The sequence below is a fragment of the Sceloporus undulatus genome, chromosome 2 (assembly GCF_019175285.1).
Source record: "Sceloporus undulatus isolate JIND9_A2432 ecotype Alabama chromosome 2, SceUnd_v1.1, whole genome shotgun sequence".
NCBI classification, from domain to species: Eukaryota; Metazoa; Chordata; class Lepidosauria; order Squamata; family Phrynosomatidae; genus Sceloporus; species Sceloporus undulatus.
Window position 1 is genome coordinate 148,030,523 of NC_056523.1, and position 19,361 is coordinate 148,049,883.

At 43.0% G+C, this 19,361-nt stretch overlaps 1 protein-coding gene across 1 annotated transcript in view; it reads right to left on the bottom strand.

The window, feature by feature from the left end:
* AATK (apoptosis associated tyrosine kinase) overlaps positions 1 to 18,880 on the bottom strand; it is a 139,476-nt gene extending 120,596 nt beyond the window's left edge. The window contains exon 1 of the mRNA XM_042451467.1: positions 18,419 to 18,880. Coding sequence (XP_042307401.1) covers positions 18,419 to 18,506 — 88 coding nt within the window. The 5' untranslated portion in view covers positions 18,507 to 18,880. The remainder of the gene's footprint in view (positions 1 to 18,418) is intronic.
* Positions 18,881 to 19,361: the final 481 nt, after the last annotated feature.

The window sequence follows — 19,361 nt, forward strand, 5'->3', positions numbered from 1 at the left end:
CACAACGATTCTATTTTAACTTTGCCATGGCTGTATCTGTGGGATTCTGGACTTTGTTCAGGGGCACCAGAGGAGCTCTTTGGCTGAGGACCCTAAAGACCCCTCCCTCACTTGCCAAACCTCAGGATTCCTTAGGTTGATGCCGTGGCAGTCAAAGTGAAATACATTGTTTTAATTATGTGAAAAGACTCCCTTTCTGCTCTGACTGATAGTGTACTTCCAGGGTTTCAAATATATTTCAAATATATCAAAATGCCCCCTCAGTCTCTGGGAACAATTTCATCATCTTTTTGTCCTCTTCCTCCACAGACTGTTTTAGCCCCAGGAAACACTTTTCTTAAGTAAACCGGATGTCAAGGGTGTTGGGGTTTTTTTTTTAGGAGGGGGGGTTAATGAGAGCTTTCCTGGGCCTGAAAATGGTCATGGGGTCTGCATGTAACATATAGACTATGCTTTGCCTAAATTGACATTGTGCCAGAAAATTTGCCTATCATGCTATAGACATAGATATAGGAAAATGCTGTCTCCAAAATCAAAATTAGCAGAATTATTTTTAGCAGATCTGTATCTGTTCTTTCTTTCCCCCTGCAAATTTTTGGTGGTAATTCTAAATACAAGTTGACTGCTTTATTACTTGTTGCAGAAACCTGTTTCGAGTGAAGACTCTAAGGTAGATGTCTTGTTCACTGTTTTCCTCTTACTGCTTTTCCTTGCCAAAAGAAAACATCCTTTTGTTTTGTATCAGTCACCTTGGAACCTGTTTCAGTTATTGCCTTTGTTTAATTATTTTTACTGGACAGTAAAACTGCACAGCCCTTCAGTGGTATAAACCTTTCTGTTAAGGACTGTGACCATCATTACTGAAGTAGAAAAGTAATGTTTCCCATCAATTTAAAAAACCCTCTCTCCATCAAGGGCTCAGGAACATCATTTCCAAATCAAAACATGCCAGATTTAAAAGGTGAGGACTAGGTCTGTCTCCAAAGCAACCAAAGGTCATGGTGAAGATATTGCCTCCCTTTGTTGTTGTTGTGTGCCTTCAAATCATTTCCAACTTTTGGCATCCCTAAGGCAAACCTATCATGGGGTTTTCTTGGCAATATCTGTACAGAGGAGGTTTGCCATTGCCATCCTCTGAGGCTGAGAGGGTATGACTTGCCCAAGGTCACCCGATGGGTTTTCATGGCCAAGCTGAGAAGGAAACCTTGCTCTCCAGAGTCATAGTCCAACACTCAAACCATTACACACTGGCTCTTTCACATGCCAAATTCACATGCTGGTGACCAAAAGGAAGGACATTTACTTTTCATAATGGAGAAGCCCCATTTCAGTGTCTTTCAGGATTCATAAATGAACTGAGAAATTTAAAATAAATTTCTAATAAAATCCAGGCTTCAAATACACATACTGTACCTTGCTTCACACAGAATTTCACAGCAAGCTAACCTTCAGTTCATTCCCACTATAAATTTATAACATCCCAGTCTGCTTCTAGATGAGTCTAATATAAGGTTAGATGAGGGTTTGCAAATTATTTCAGAACCCCCAAAAAATTCCCCATAATTAGATGGAGAAGATGGCTTTCATCCAAGCATGCATTTTCTTGGCTTTACTTCAGACCAGATGAAAGTGTATATGCACACTTCCTCTTTATATCTTGGGAAAAAAGAATTGTAACATAATGACAGTACTGAGGGGAGCCAAAATGATCAAAATCAAGCCAATATAGTAGGCCCTTGGTATCTGCTAGGCCCTAGGGTTTGGTTCCAGAAGCCCTCATGGATACCAAAATCCATGGATGTTCAAGTCATCGTAAACACAATGGCATAGTAAAAGACCATTACATAAAAATGCCTTATATAAAATGGTAAAATCAAGGGTTGTTTTTGGGTATTTATATATTTTTAAAATATTTTCTAGCAGTGGATGCTTGAATCTGTTGATAAATAATTCATGGATAAGGAAGGCTAACTGTACCAATAGAAGAACAACAGCCATCCATATCTCCTTTTCTAGGAGAAGATGACTGGTTTCACACATACATTATGGAGCTCCTTATGAGCTAATATTAGTAAAATCTAGATTCCCTGGAACACGTTATACAGAAGTGGATACTGACAGGTTCTCAGCTGAAGTGGAACAGAAAATGGTTTTGATGTTGGCTGAGAATTTCTCAGCCACCCTTAATTGTTAAAAGGTCAAGAGAATGCCATTTCAGATGGGCTTCATAAACCTCCTGCCAGTCAAGCAGTTTCCCCATCTGGAAATACTACCTGACACATACCTTTTCTGTACCATCCACTTTCAAGTCCACTATGGGTTGGGGAAGAACAAATAAGTCCTCACTTTAGTGTTCTGCCTGCTGCTAAATTCCCAAATGCTCCTGAGTTTGGGTGTAAATTACCAAACCTCACATATGAATTAAGCCATGGACATTATTACAACATTTTCCTTAAATACCCAGTGATGCAGAACAGATATGTGCAAGGAATCTGATTCAGCAACAAATGTGTAGTCCTACTTCAGGTTTACATCAATCTTCAGGGAATATGTTGAGTTTTTTTGTTTTGTTTTGTTTTTAATTTCAAAAGATATATGGTATGGGGATGAAGAAGCAGCAGAGTTGACCTATGCTCATCATTTGATAAGTCAAAAGAGATTTGGTTAGCAGGCCACATTTGATCAATCAAGCATTCAGATAATGATCAGCATTTTCAGGTCTTCCCATTTAAAGAATTGAGTTTATTAGAATGGTATTTTATTGCTGTTAGTCATAGAATCATAGAATCGTAGAGTTGGAAGAGACCACAAGGGCCATCCAGTCCAACCCCCTGCCATGCAGGAAATCCAAATCAAAGCATCCCTGACAGATGGCCATCCAGCCTCTGTTTAAAGACCTCCAAGGAAGGAGACTCTATCAACCTCCGAGGGAGTGCATTCCACTGTCGAACAGCCCTTACTGTCAGGAAGTTCCTCCTAATGTTCAGGTGGAATCTCTTTTCCTGTAGCTTACATCCATTGTTCCGGGTCCTGTTCTCTGGAGCAGCAGAAAACAAGCTTGCTCCCTCCTCAACATGACATCCTTTCAAATATTTAAACAGGGCTATCATATCACCTCTTAACCTTCTTTTCTCCAGGCTAAACATCCCCAGCTCCCTAAGTCGTTCCTCATAGGGCAAGGTTTCCAGACCTTTTACCATTTTAGTTGCCCTCCTTTGGACACGCTCCAGTTTCTCAATGTCCTTTCTGAATTGTGGCACCCAGAACTGGACACAATATTCTAGGTGGGGCCTGACCAAAGCAGAATACAGTGGCACTATTACTTCTCTTGATCTAGACACTATACTTTTATTGATGCAGCCTAAAATTGCATTGGCCTTTTTAGCTGCCGCATCACACTGTTCATTCATGTTCAACTTGTGGTCTACTTGGACTCCTAGATCCCTTTCACACGTAGTTTCATTCAGCCAGGTGTCACCCATCCTATAGTCTTAGTTTAAGAAAATAAATACTCTAATTACCAACTGGTTGATACTTAATGCTAATTACATAAACACATTATCAAAAACCATGAAATTAACTTCTTTATAAATTTTAATTAGATAGCATAACTTTTAAGAATATTAATGAAACAGGTCTATAAATGAGAACAATTCACTAAACAATTTATTCACCTTATTCACCTTAGCTTTTGTACTGGAACACTAATCACACTCATAAACCCTTTTATTTTCTGTTTGTTGTTGTTATAAAAGTTTATTTATTTTTTTATTTATTATTGTGTGATACCATTAAACTAATTAGGTCTAAAACTAACAAACCAACCAGAATACACATTCTCTGCTGTGACAAGCATAGGCCATCTCAAATCTGTATGCTATGTTCATATGCTTATAAGTAGATTAAAAATAAGTTTACCCAACATTTACCTAATATTCCAGGTATATTTAATTTACAGTAAGGAAAATTCCACTACAAAAATTCTACACTTTAAAAAAATGGATGGCAATCCTTCCTGGAATCAGAGGCAAAACAGCTCATAAGTGATAAATCATAGAATCATAGAATCATAGAGTTGGAAGAGACCACTAGGGCCATCCAGTCCAACCCCCTGCCATGCAGGAAATCCAAATCAAAGCATCCCTGACAGATGGCCATCCAGCCTCTGTTTAAAGACCTTCAAGGAAGGAGACTCTATCACCCTCCGAGGGAGTGCATTCCACTGTCGAACAGCCCTTACTGTCAGGAAGTTCCTCCTAATGTTCAGGTGGAATCTCTTTTCCTGCAGCTTGCATCCATTGTTCCGGGTCCTGTTCTCTGGAGCAGCAGAAAACAAGCTTGCTCCCTCTTCAATATGACATCCCTTCAAATATAGAGGGCCTTTGGAACCGCTCATTGTTCGGAAATGGAGGGTGTGTCCGGGGAAAGTAGGACATCATTCTCGGTGGGGTTTGTGTGCCTTCGTGTCTGTGCCTGTTGTGTTTGACTTATGGCCACCTCCCTCAAGGGGAGCTTCTGGCGGGGGTCTTCTGGGGCTGAGAGAGTGTGACTTGATGGTGGGGCCTGACCAAAGCAGAATACAGTGGCACTATTACTTCTCTTGATCTAGACACTATACTTCTATTGATGCAGCCTAAAATAGCATTGGCCTTTTTAGCTGCCGCATCACACTGTTCACTCATGTTTAACTTGTGGTCTACTTGGACTCCTAGATCCCTTTCACACGTAGTTTCATTCAGCCAGGTGTCACCCATCCTATATCTGTTCATTTTATTTTTCCGCCCTAAGTGCAATACCTTACATTTCTCCGTGTTGAATTTCATTTTGTTAGCTTTGGCCCACCTTTCTAGTCTATTCAGGTCATTTTGAATCTTGATCCTGTCCTCTGGGGTATTAGCTATTCCCCCTAATTTGGTGTCATCTGCAAATTTGATAAGTATGCTCCCAATTCTGTCATCCAGGTCATTGATAAAGACGTTGAATAGCACTGGGCCCAGGACAGAGCCCTGTGGGACCCCACTGGTCACTTCTCTCCAGGATGAAAAGGAGCCATTGTTGAGCACCCTTTGGGTTCGGCCGGTCAACCAATTACAGATCCATGTAACAGTTCCTTTGTCTAGCCCACATTTTACAAGCTTGTTTGCAAGAATGTCATGGGGAACCTTGTCAAAGGCCTTACTGAAATCAAGATATACTATATCCACAGCATTCCCTTCATCTACCAAGCTGGTAATTTTATCAAAGAAAGAGATTAGGTTTGTCTGGCATGACTTCTTTCTCTGAAACCCAAGTTGACTTTTTGTGATTATGGCATTGCCTTCTAGATGTTCACAGACTCTCTTTTTAATTATCTGCTCCAGAATCTTTCCTAGTACTGATGTCAGACTAACTGGATGATAATTGTTGGGATCCTCTTTTTTCCCCTTTTTGAAGATGGGGACAACGTTTGCCCTCCTCCAGTCTGCTGGGATCTCTCCAGTTTTCCAGGAGTTTTCAAAGATTATTGCCAATGGCTCCGATATTACATTTGCCAGTTCTTTTAATACCCTTGGATGGAGTTCATCTGGTCCCGGAGACTTAAATTCATTTAGATTAATAAGGTGTTCCTCTACTATCTCTTTACTTATTCTGTACTGAAATGCCCCTATCCTGTCCTCTGCTCCATTATCCTCAGGTTGAGCACCCTTTGCCTTTTCTGAGAAGACTGAGGCAAAGAAGGTGTTGAGTAATTCTGCCTTTTCTCTGTCTTCTGTTAGCATTTTGCCATCTTCTCCACGAAGTGGCCCTACTGTTTCCTTCTTCTTCCTTTTGCTGCGGACATATCCAAAAAAGCCCTTTTTATTGTTCTTAACCTCTCTAGCAAGCCTGAGTTCGTTCTGCGCTTTAGCTTTTCTGACTTTACCCCTACAAATGCCTGCTATTTCTTTGAATTCCTTTTTTGTGATTTCCCCCTTTTTCCATTTCTTATACATGTTCCGTTTCAAACTCATCTCGGTTGAAAGTTCCTTAGTCATCCATCCTGGTTTCTTGAGACACCTCCCGTTTTTCTTTCTCACTGGAACTGTTTGAAATTGTGCCTTCAGTATCTCCCTTTTGAGAAAGTCCCATCCGTCCTGAACTCCTTTATCTTTTAGTATTTCTGACCATGGAATTGCCCTCAATACTTTTCTAAGTTTACTGAAATCCGCTCTCCTAAAATCTAGGATGTGTGTCTGATTATGCCTGGCTTCTCCTTTCCATTGTATAACAAACTCCAGGAGAACATGGTCACTTCTACCTAATGATCCCACTACTTGCACCCCATTAACCAAGTCATCCTTTTTGGTTAGGATCAGATCTAAAACAGCTGACCCCCTTGTTGCCTCTTTGACCTTTTGGACCATGAAACTGTCTTTCAGGCAAGTGAGGAATTTGCTAGACCTTGAGGATTTTGCTGAGTTTGACTTCCAGCAAATATCAGGATAGTTGAAGTCGCCCATCACTACTACATCTCTCTTTTCTGACTGTGTGGTTATCTGTTCTAGAAAGATATCATCCAATTCCTCAGTCTGACTTGGGGGTCTGTAGTAGACTCCCACCGTAACATCCTTGTTGTTTCCCTCCCCTTTAATTTTTATCCAGATGCTCTCCACCTGGCTTCCATGATTGATGTCCTGGATCTCTTCACTGGTGTAAATATCTCTGACATATAGTGCTATTCCTCCTCCTTTCTTGTTTGGCCTATTTTTCTTAAAAAGGTTATACCCCTCTATTTCCACATTCCAATCATGAGATTCATCCCACCAGGTTCAATCAATCCTGACAAAGTTGTTTGCAAAGACATAAATTCCACCAACACACACCTCTCTCATCTGAAATGCTTGGGACTGGAAGTGTTTTGCAGTGGTTCCGCTCCTTCCTCTCGGGCAGGTTCCAGAGGGTGATGCTCAGGGACAGTCGCTCTTCAAAAATAGAGCTTAATTGTGGTGTTCCTCAAGGCGCCATCCTGTCCCCGATACTATTTAACATCTATATGATGGGAGAAATCATCCATGGATATGGGGCTGGGTGTTATCAATATGCTGATGACACCCAAATATATTTCTCCATGTCCCGGTCATCAGCAACAATGACAGATGGTATCTGTCCCCTCAAGCAGTGTCTTCAGGCAGTAATGGATTGGATGAGAGAAAACAAGCTCAAGTTGAATCCAGACAAAACGGAGGTACTTACGGTAGGGGCCCCCAAGCCAGGGATTGGGCTGCAACCTCCAGTCCTAGAGGGGCTCACACTCTCCTCGAAGGACTATGTTCACAGTCTGGGGGTGCTTCTTGATCCGTCGCTTCAGATGAGGAATCAGGTGAACGCGACGATCAGGAGCGCCTGCTATCAGCTTCGGCTGATACGCCAGCTGCGCCCTTTCCTGGAACAGGGTGACCTCGAAGCTGTAGTACATGTGCTGGTAACCTCAAGACTTGATTTTTGCAATGCGCTCTACATGGGGCTACCCTTGTGCCTAGTCTGGAAACTCCAGTTAGTACAGAATATAGCAGCCAGGTTGGTCACAGGAACGGCAAGGAGTGACCATATAACACCAATACTGAAGTCACTCCACTGGCTGCCAATTGGTTTCCGGGCACAGTACAAGGTGTTGGTTATCACCTTTAAAGCCCTACGTGGCTTGGGCCCAACCTATCTAAGAGATAGCCTGCTTCTATATAATCCGCCCCGTACACTCAGGTCCTCTGGGAGGAATTTATTACAGCCCTTAAAGACCAGGTTGATGGTGACCTCCCAGAGGACATTCTCTGCAGCCGCTCCCAATTTATGGAATGGCCTGCTGGACGAGATCCGTCAAATTACCAATCTAGAGAGCTTTTAAAAAGCCATTAAGATGGATCTCTTCCGGCAAGCCTTCCCGGAATAAAATGCTTGGCCACAAATAAGACTTCCCATCCAGCGAACTCTGCCTATGATGATTTTTATTTAGCTCTTAGTTTTTAATCTTACATTGTTTAATCTTGTTTTAAGGGGGGTATTATGTATATATGGATGTAGTTTAACCTGTTGTACGCCGCTTTGATTGCCTGGCAAAAAGCGGGATAGAAATAAAAATTTTATTGATTTATTTATTATTTTGGATTTTTCAGACTTTTTTCCGATTTTGGGATATTTGCATATACATTATAAGATATCTTTGAGTTGGGATATCTAAACATGAAATTCATTTTTGTTTCATATACACCTTGTACACATAGCCTAAAGGTAATTGTATAAATAATATTTTAAATAATTTTGTGCATGAAACAAATTTGGGTACATTGAACCATCAGAAACAAAAGGGACCACTATCTCAGCCACCCATGTGGACAATTTTGGATGTGGAAGTATTACAGTTTTTTCTAGAGATAATTTTGACTCAACCTATATGAGCAGCAGGTAAAGAAGGCTCTCTATGCTTTCCAAGTCCTGTCCTTCCTCCCTCACCTCCAACCAACTGGGGCTGTATTCAGATGGCTAATGGACTATTCCAACTTCTGGATGGAACTAACATAGAATGACACTCCCAGAGGCTTTTCAAATTTCATATGTGGTGCTGCTTTGCAACAAAAAGAAAGGATGTCAAAAGCACCATTGCAAACTAATCTTCAATACACTGTGTTTTGATCTTGATCTTGAGGGAGAGTGGTCTAGCAATTAAGTTCAACAACCCGATACCATCTTATTCAGCCCAACAATCTTGCATGACTTTCTTAAAAAGTTAATATGATTTTTAAGGACGCATTTCTAAATTTCTTCTTGATTCTGTACCTTGAGACTAATAGAACATATTATTTCAATTTTGTTTACAGTATATTATGTCAGTAAGCCATAAAATATAATTCTATTATGGTTCAAAGCTATCCTGGTGATTTAAATGATTGTTTGACTGTGAGCCTCCCACCTTGTTTCACAGGATATATCACTGAATGATATATCCACTGTGCTATATTCTGATATTCTGTGTGAGTCAGCTACACATGGCAGGATGATTACTGCATGAACAAGTGTCAGTTATTACCTATAAAGCCCTACATGGCCTGGGCCCGAGTTACTTAAAGGAACGCTTCTCCCTACATAATCTGCCCCGCACTCTCAGGACATCTGGCACAAAAATATTAGAACACCCCAAAACCAGGTTGAAAACCACCTCTTGTAAAACATTTTCTGCAATGGCCCCTAGACTATGGAACAACTTACTGGAAGAGATCCGTCTTACACCTTCTTTGGAAGCCTTCAAGAGGGCATTGAAGACGGATCTCTTCTGGTGGGCCTATCCAACGGATCTCCTCTAATCTGATTTTGAACATCTAAATATGATGACTCAATTTTTACGACCGCGAGCAATACTGTAACAACTCTTCTCTTTTTATTTCTGATTGATGTATTTTGTATTGTCTATGTATTTTATAATGTTTTTATTGCTGTAATCCCGCTTCGATACAAAGGGAGAAGCGGGAAATATAAGTTAAAAATTATTATTATTATTATTATTATTATTATTATTATTATTATTGTATGCAAAATTATGTGCCTGCAAAAGACAACTGGCACAAATTCTGCATCCTGCCTTGTGCTCATTAATTAATAAATAAAACTGGCTTGACAAGGTTTGGTGTATAATGTTATCTGATAAGTTAACACATCAAATAAAATTAATAAAAGGGGTCATGCAAGACACAACCTTTAAATAAATTTGGTATCTGTTTATTGTCTATTATAATACCAATGATTCTCCATCATGAAAGCCTCATCTTATGTAGCTGCTTGATGAATCTTCTCTTGTACATGTTTTATGCCAAATCCTATAACATCCAAACAATGATACCTTTATGGGGCCAACCAAAATGCACAATTACATGTTGCAAGCTTTCAAAGTCACACTAGCTTCTCCATCAGGCAAACAGGATAAAGAAATTGAAGATGTTAGTGATAGGCCTGCATTTTCTGTTTCTGGTCTTAGTTCAGATGGTAGGGAGGGCTATCTGCGGGCTGGCACCTCTCCCTTTGGCCATGTGGTCACTGGGAGATTTTCAAAGTCAAGGAGATTTAGTGTCCATTTGCAATTCAAGGAAGATGTTTTCTTGGAATCCAACATGTCCCCTTTCTTTGTGAAGTCACAGGCTTCTAACTATGACCAGACACAGAAAATGAAGGCTTATGACTAATATCTTCAATTTTCTTTCTCCTGTTTGCCTGATGAAGGAGCCAGTATAACTTCAAAAGCTTGCAACATGTAATTGTGCATTTTGGTTGGCCCAATAAAGGTGTCATTGTTTGGATGTTATAGGATTTGCTATATGGCCAACACGGCTACCCCTAGATGTTTTATGCCAGGCACTGGTACCTTCATGTTTAATGTTATTTCATTTTATTAGATGGTTTGCTATTATAATAAATGATTACTATTGTTTGTTGTGTTACTATATGTTGAATTGTCTAGCTTTCAATAAAAAAGAAAATAAATAAGCAAACTATCACATTTAATTAATGCATCTCCAAATTTGTATATTCCACTTGCTAGACTAGATTTATGATAAATTTACTGCTGTAGTTTACTTTCCATTTCATTGAAGTGTCCCTCCTTTTAAAATGTCACTGCCAACACATCATTTTGGGACAAAAATTTCATTGGTGTAGTCTCAGTCAGGGCACCATGAAAGTAAGACTTGGATGGAATAAACTGGATTGGATTACCTAATCTTATGTATAAACACATCACTTTAGCTATATGGATCTCAACTCCTACAAAAGTGCAAGGTGGAATGAAAACATCCATGTCCCCTGTCTTCTGGACTCTACAACCTAAACCCAATTAGCAGTGCAAACTACAGAAGACCCACTGGATTAATGGCATATACATGACTGTTGGTTTATCGTTCAGTAAATGACTGGGACTAGCAACTGAATTTAGGTCTGTGACTATTAGAGAACTGGGAATAAAATGGCACAGAAGTTATCCAAAATGATTTCTTGAAGTTTGTTGTTGTTGTTTGCTCTCCTACCTCACTATAAAAGAAATTTAAACAGAAATTGTACCTACTACTAAATAGAATTAATCAGATTTAAAATACAGTTGCTTTTAAACACCTCTAATTGAACTGTGCTTTAATATTATAACTTGTTTAAATCTATTTTAATAAAGTATTAGGAGAGTCAGAGCCAAATTGTAGGTTGGTAGAGCTCATTATTTAACTGATGCCCTTGTTCCAGTAGATTGGATGGGGTAGCCTCTACTTCTTTTCCCCAGGCTGTGCAATACCAGGCATGTTCTGGCTACCCTTTCATACTAGGGGAAGAAGGAACAGCTTCCACTCTACTCCAGTCTTAACAGAGATGCCTTCAGTAATACATAGATGTGCAGCGGGAGAAGCTTTAATCATGCATTTGTAGTTTTGCTTATGCTTACTCAAGGCTGGAGGCCAGTAATCTCACTCCTGTCTTTGCAACAAACACCTTAGTACAAGGATAGGCAAATGGTTGCCCTCCAGAGATTCTGAGTTACTCCCATAGTTCCTTGCCACAGACATTAGGTGTGGTTTATGGGAGATATCCAAGATTTCTGGAGGGCATCAGGTTGCTTACCCCCACTATAACAAAATGAACAATATAAGTTGCTACCTATACAGTGACATCAAGGAACTATTTGACAAACGTTGGCCTCTGCCAAATCATAGATGGTCAAATGTCTTCCATGACAACCCAAAATTGACCTAGAGCCCTAAGAGGAATGAGTACTGCTCCTCTTCCTGGAAGGAAAAAAACCCAGAACTAAATCAGCCTTACACATATTCACATGCACACACACATGCACACAAATAAAGTCGTTTTCCCCTCAGGATTGGTATGTTGACTCACGACATACACAAGGCAGCTGCAATACACAACAAAGCTGTCTTCAAGTAGGAAAACAAATCTCTCAAAGTGGGATTCATATTTTACTTGGCTTACCACCTTGGACTACAATTTGCCCATCCTACTGTTGTTTGCAAAGATTACAGCTGGGGTTTCAGGCCACAGTGAGCAAAGCCACCAGTCCTGCAACAAGTAAAGGAAAACCACAATGATGAACCATCAAGGGCTGAGCACCTGTCATCTGAAGCTTTACTCGTGTCAACAATTATACTTCAAGATTCTGGTCAAACCAGCTGCTCTCTCAAAGGACTTTCCACCATTACATGGTGAGTGATTTATAATGTAGCTTTGATCTCTTTGAAGCAAAGGGAACCATGAAGTAACTATATTATCCATCAGCAGCCTCTGCTGCCATTGGCCATTATTTCTTCTGGACTGTCTGTGTGGACTGGAGATCTTAATTCTACTCCTAGACTCTTAACTGACGTTTGGAATCAGGCAGGACTGTCTGCATACTGTTTTTCCTCCTTGTAAGATTTACCTTGTAGACCTCCACAAGATCTACAAGATAATATTTTCCCTGTATAATTTAATATTTACCAGAAGGGTAGGAATCATGCTGCTCTCTAGATGTTAATGAGCCACTCTGGCCAACTTAGCCAATAGTGAGGAATGTTCGGGTTTGCAGTCCCACAAAGTCTAGAGAGCTGCATGGTTCCCATCCCTGACCTACAATAATACACAGGATGCAATTATTAGAGACTACAATAAATTGTCATTGGTAAGGAGTTGTGACCCAATTTATCTGATGCAGGGGATGCAGCAGCAAGCCACATCTATTGCTTGAAAAATAATTATTTGATTTATACAGCACCCTTCCTCATAAGGACTAAGGGTAGTTAACACAACTTTACTTAAAAATGCACACAACTTGCCTCCCTGAGCAGCTCCATCATCATCATCATCATCATCACCACCACCACCATCATCACCACCACCCATTCACCTCCTTTCTTCCTGTGAGGCCTAATTCATAGGGCTGCACAGAGGCACTCTGTCATTATTTAATATTATTCCTTACTTATTTGGAAAAAGTAAGTGAAATGGCTGTGAGAACAGAAAACAAAATCAGCAGGATCAGGAGACTCAAGGGACTGATAATCTCATAAAGTTCCCAGGAAGCTGAACCCTGAATATTAGCATTAACTAGTAACAACTCAAGAACATTCATATACTCTTGAACTAATGCAACCAGCGCATTAATCCAACAGTACATAATGTCTTTTCATTCATTTTTAAAATACAGTTTTCCATCTATCCTCTTCTCTGGTTATTTGTTTCAGACCTCCTGTAACAAAACCAAATGCACTCCCCCCAATTCTTCTGAATGCGATCTCATACTGCCTGGCTCCAGGCTTTTAGAAACTGGGCCAGCTTGTTTTCTGAGGCCTGATAAACTTGTACTAGCTGACCTAGAATCACAGCACATGTTAAAGCATTCACAAGGCAAACTTAAATAGGGATCTCTCCACCACAAGGCAAAAGCAGGATCATCATCTCCTGCCCTTCCTCCTGGATTGTGGGACAGTAGAGTGTGACTGTGAGAACCCAGTATCAATCTCTAGCTGCTTAGGGACTGTGAAGACCTTGAGCAATTATTAACCCCTTCTGACACTCGGGCCAAAAGTCTGTTTGTTTTGCCACATTCCATTAGTTTGACAGTCTTCTGCTATCAAGAGCTAAGAATCTCAAATATAAGCAGAATGCAGAAGTGAGGAATCATTAGTTACTATTACTTACTTCATAACTTCCCCCTTGGTTAATAAGTATTATTTTGTTTTGTGGATTCGTTTTTTACTTATAACTTTACTTGTTGCTTTCCTAATTTTTATATGTCATTCTTTGGGGGGAATATATGGATGGATGGATGGATGGATGGAAGGAAGCTAGGTGGGTGGGCATTTGGGGGCAAAAACACTCAAAATGCTCTTCAAAAGCATTTTTGACCACCCATAGTAACAAGAAAATTCAACAATAACATTGTTATCAGCTGTTGTACTGCTTTGCAAGTGGAACCTTGTTATTCCCCCCCTCCAAACTAACAAATACGAGGTAATGTTCTGTGTAATGTGGTACAGTAGTCCATCCTCATCTGTAGTTTCACTTTCCATGGTTTGAGTTACCCATGGTCAGCCACAATCTAAAAATATCACATACAGTGGTACCTCGGGATACGAAATACCCAGGTTACGAAATTTTCGGGATACGAAAAAATCCCATAGGGAATTATTGTTTCGGGTTACGAATGTTTTTTCGGGTTACGAAAAAACTTTTGGTGCTTTTTTCGGCTTTTTCGCACGGAATCGCGGCTTTTCCCCATTAGCGCCTATGGCAATTCGGCTTACGAAGGCTTTTCGGGTTACGAAAGCGGCCGCGGAACGAATTAATTTCGTAACCCGAGGCACCACTGTATGTCCAAAACACACTGCAGAAATAGTCCAGTCTGAGACCACTTTAACTGCCCTGGCTCAAGGCTAGGGAATTAAGGGAATGGTAGTTTTGTGAGTCAGAAAGTCCCCTCAACCAATCTCAGGGAGCTCTGGTGCCACAATAAACTACAATTACCAGAATTCCCTAGCACTGAGACATGGCAGTTAAGGCAGTCCCAAACTGGATTATTTCTGCAGTGTGTTTTAGACTAGTCTCTCCCGCAGTCAATCAAGGTCCAAAAACATTATTGGTATAAGGTTCTGTACTATCCATGGTTTCAAATATCCACTGGAGGTGTTGGAACATATCCCCTATGGATAAGATGGGACTGTTAAACTTCCAAATTCTGGCTATAAGCCAGAAAGTTCCCTCAACCAATCTCAGCTATGAACTCACTAGATGTCTTTTAGTAAGCCAGCCACAGTTCTTCATAAGAAATAGTGTCAGCAGTGCATGTAGGACAAAATTATAGGAAATCAGCTGCTAGCACTAGCAACAACACTCCCTCAATATCACCAGCACTTCTCAAAGAGAAGACCAATATTATTGCAACATACCGTATGTACTCTAGTGCAATTCTAAAAAGTCAGCTAGTCCAAACCCCGCCTTGGCATTAGGGATATCAATCCACACACCGCAGCAATTGTCATCCACCACTTCTTCCCAATCAGTTCATCTAATCTTGACACAATGTGCTATCATCAGAGAGAAGCAACAGTGCAGAGCAAACAGCTTCAAATGACTCAAGCAAGCAATCCCAAACACATGGGCCAGGGGCACAGGCAAGAGAGAGAGAGAGAGAGAGAGAGAGAGAGAAGGAGGAGGAGTCACTAGCCCTTCTGAAGACTAAGGCAATGCATTTTCAAATCCTAATAGGGCAACTCATCACACAACTCATCCATCACATTTCCCTATGAACATTTTCATTAAAAAGTACACATGCCATCCTGTTCCCTACCCAACCTGCCTAAAATGTAAAATAGTATAGAATGGGATGACCAGTGGAAGCCACGCGTATCAGGAAATTTACTGCACTGATAGGGCAATGTATATCTCATGGCACTGGAGCAAATGTGTACAGAACTAATATTACAGTCAACCCCAGAACATACTGAAGATCATGCAAGTCAGCTGCACACTGGTACAAGGCTAATGTAAATGCAACCTGATGGGATGTGCTCATGCTGACTGATCTTGGCCATTTACCATTTCTGATAGTTGAGAGATGTTTGTTGTTGTTGCTGCTGTGTTCTTTCCCATATATGATGATCTTAAAGGGTTTTCTTGGCAAGATTTGTTCAGAGGGGGCTTGCATTTGCCTTCCTTAGAGGCTGAGAGAGTATGAACTTGCCCAAGGTCACCCAGTGAGTTTCCATGAAGATTTGAACCCTGCTCTCCAGAGTCCAACAATCAAAGCACTATACCATGCTGGCAATACAGAGCCATTTTTGTAGAGATTTAAAATGCTCTGGGTTAACTTCTTTGAATTCTGTTTTGTTCTAGAATTAAATAAAAACAACTGTTCCCATTTCCTCTTCTCTTCAACTGACGCTTTACATTATACGCTTTAAACTATCTTCCCTACCATTCCTCTACGAATAAAAAAAAATCTTTATTGTACTTTCTCATAAAGAAGACCAAGGAGGATCTCCCTATCATACCCTTCCCAGTTTTATTTTTTTAAGTCAAGCATCCAGGTTTCTTTGTATTATGCAAGAAGTAAACATACATCACATCAAGGAATTAATATGAAGACATTCTGTTCCTTTCTGAATTATGTCACACAGCAACAACACAGATTCCTTCCCTAACACTTTCTAGCAGTATTTACTATTTTTCTGGCTGCACCAAACCTGGTGTTTTCAGGATGCTATCCATAAACTACATTGTTGTTTTTTCCTTGAGAGGCGAATGAAGATAACCTTGCGGAGGCATATGATGGTAATTTTTCTCCAGCATACATACCTTTGCACTTATGAACACTGAAATGTCTACACTGCTTTTAGGAAAGGGAGCTTGACAAAGAAAACACAGGTCTTTACAAAGAACATGAAAATGCAGTAATATGCTCTTCTCTCCCTCCTCCCCTTCAAGCTCTGCCTGTGGCTAGATTGGGAGAACGCAAGGTCAGACCATGCCCTGCAACAGCAACACACATAAGCAAGTGAGGGAAAATCTTTATTTTCGGCATGCACAGATCTAACACAAAAGGAGCAAAATAGGCACTTATATAACTATACCTCCTTCATGCCAGTGTGAGGGACCTGAGTGTTCGCATAGGCCTGAACTGTAATTCAGCTAGTTACCACTTCACCACCCTTTGCCAAAGACTGCATAGAGCAAAAGAAAAGGACCAGAGCAGCCAGAGGAAACCAAATGCATGCATTTACTAAGAATAAAGTTTCATTTCTTTATGATCTCCCCCTCCCTGCAAAAACCCCCCCCCCCATATTTTCTTCATCTCTATAATATGTTTTGAGAACCATCAGCCCATAACTGGACCGAAGACATCATCAGCCCAGGCCTGCCAGATCCAACTGCAGTGGAATCCGGAAAACTGAGCCAAAAGCCCTTTCATCAGGAAAGACCAGGCCAGGTGCCCCCCTCCCCCACAAAACTAGTCAAGTAGAGATCACAATAGTGACATTGAGAGGTATTCAAGACAAACGCACGTTTCATTCGAGCTGACAGAGCCAGTCTTCCAGCAGCTTGCCAATAAGGAACAGGGAACACATAAAGCAATGGGGGGGGGGGTGAGGGGCAGAAAAGCAAGAAAGCTATCCTCACCATCAGAGCAGAAGCAGAACAGCAGATGTAGAATCACGCCAGGAACAAACTGAGATGTCAACACAGTGGTTGCCTCTCTATCTGTCAGGATTTCTGACTGGGGGAGGGGACCAAGAAAAGAGGCTGAAATGGGTACCACACTTCTGCCTTCTCAGCTAGACAACCTGCTGCCCCCTCCACAAGGCAAGGGCCAGCCATCACCCCCACAAAGGCTTTTAGGGCCAAATCCATCACTTGTCACAAAGGGGACTTGATTGGGAATGACACCCACCACAGAGAAAGACCCAGGGCTTGGCCTTGCTCAATGCCACCTTGATGCGCTGCTGCCATGACACAATCTCATGCCCCTTTGGAAAGGCAACTTTCCAGGTGGGAAGAAGAAGGAACCAAACGCACTCACAGTTGCTCTCAAAGGTGCTCCAAGATCCCTTTGCGCACTGATTCCCTCCAGTCTCAAAACTCAGAGTTAAGCGAGCGGCCTCTGTAACTGATCTTAGGTGCATGCCAGGTATTCCTCGTCAGGGGATGAGGCGCATTATACATACCCCTAAGAAGGGTCCTGTGTCCCTGGTCTCATTCTCTCCTAGCCGAAAAGCCCAGGAGGGTTCTCAGATGCCCCCAGCCGGGGGAGGGTGAGGAAGGTCTTCCCCGGGAGTCTAGTTTCCACCTCAAAGCAAGGCAGCCTGGGCGCCTGTCTTTCTGCTGGAGGGCTCCAAGGGCTGCTCGATTGGGACAGGGTTCGCCTGGGCACAGAAACCTGCCAAGTCAATGCAGCAAAGGCCGGAGGGGCAGGGAACAGGGGCACCGGGAGCAAGAAGGACTATCCAAACTCAGGCTGCAGCCTCACTGCGGAGCTAATCCGGTTGGACCCCCCTCCCCCCTTTGAACTGCCCTGGCTCCATGCTGTGGAATTCTGGGAGCCGTGGTTTTCAGACAGAGAAGGCTAAATAGCCCACACAGCTACAAACCCTAGGATCCCACAGCATTGAGACATGGCAGTTAGCGGGTCAAGGCGCGTTATTTCCTATCCGAAAAGCCCCAGCAGCCAAGTGCTCCCACTCCTTCCGCAGCCTTCTGGCAATGTGGAACCGGGTTATTTCTGCAGTGCGGACGCAGCAGAGGGGCAGCTGAAGGGGGGGGGGGGAGGGGGGGGGGAGAACCCCCTCCAAGGAGGGAAAGGAGGAGGAGGAGAACGAAATAAAATCCAGGAATAAAAGAAACCATTCCTCGTTTTCCCAAGGAAGCGGCAGCAAGCCACGCAACTCACCGGGATCGAAGTGCGAACTGAAGGCAAAGCTGGGGTTGAAAAAGGAAGCCGACATGGCCAGCAGCAGCGCCCAGGGATGGGCCCCCATCCCCCCGGCGGCAGGGAGGCAGGGAAGGGGCTCCGGGGAGGAGGAGGCGGGCGGGGGCTAGGCAGGGGGGCGCTCCAGGGGCCCCCGACTCCCCAGGGGCCAGCCCCGGAGGGCCCGCATCGGCGGGGGAAGGGGCCCAAGCAGCCCTCGCCCTCCCGCCTTCGCTCGCTCCCTGCCTGGCTGGCTGGCTGCTGCTGCTGCTGCCCTGGCTGGGCGCTTCCCGGGCGGCGAAGGGGCTCAGGGCTGGCGCAGCTCCTCCTCCTCTTCCTCCATCAGCTCAGGCTCCCCATCCCGCCCCTGCCCCGGGGCCCTGGGCTCCAGCCTCCGCCGAGAAGGAGGAGGAAGGCTCTCTCTCTCTCTCTCTGGGGGAGGGGAAGGGAGAGCCCCTTTGGCTCTGGGTCCGGATGGGTGTGTGGGGAGGGGGCCCCTCTGGGGCTGGGGCTGGGGCTGGGGGCCTTCTTTAGTCTTCCCTCAAGTGCCAGCCCTCCTCCTCCTCCTTCGCTGCCGCTGCCATTCGGGGCTGCAGAAGAACAAATCAATAGACGAGAGGAGAGCAACAAAAGCCCCTTGCCCCTGAGCGAGGAATGGAGGGAGGCTCAAAGGGGAGAGCCTCTCGGGCGGGAGCCACGCGGCGCCAAGGGAAGGAGCTGTTCCAGTGCTGACCCGCCGGCAGGAAGCAGCGGCAAGACGAGCCACGCCATCTTAGAGCCCTCCCCAAAACACTGCAGCAACCAGCAGGGAAGGAGGGGGGCTCAGCCACAGGAACCTCCTCCTCCTCCTCCTCGCCCAGGAGGACCTGTCCTCCATTCCCACCTTCTGCCCAGGAGGAAGCCCCAAAGGCCCTCCATTTTAGAA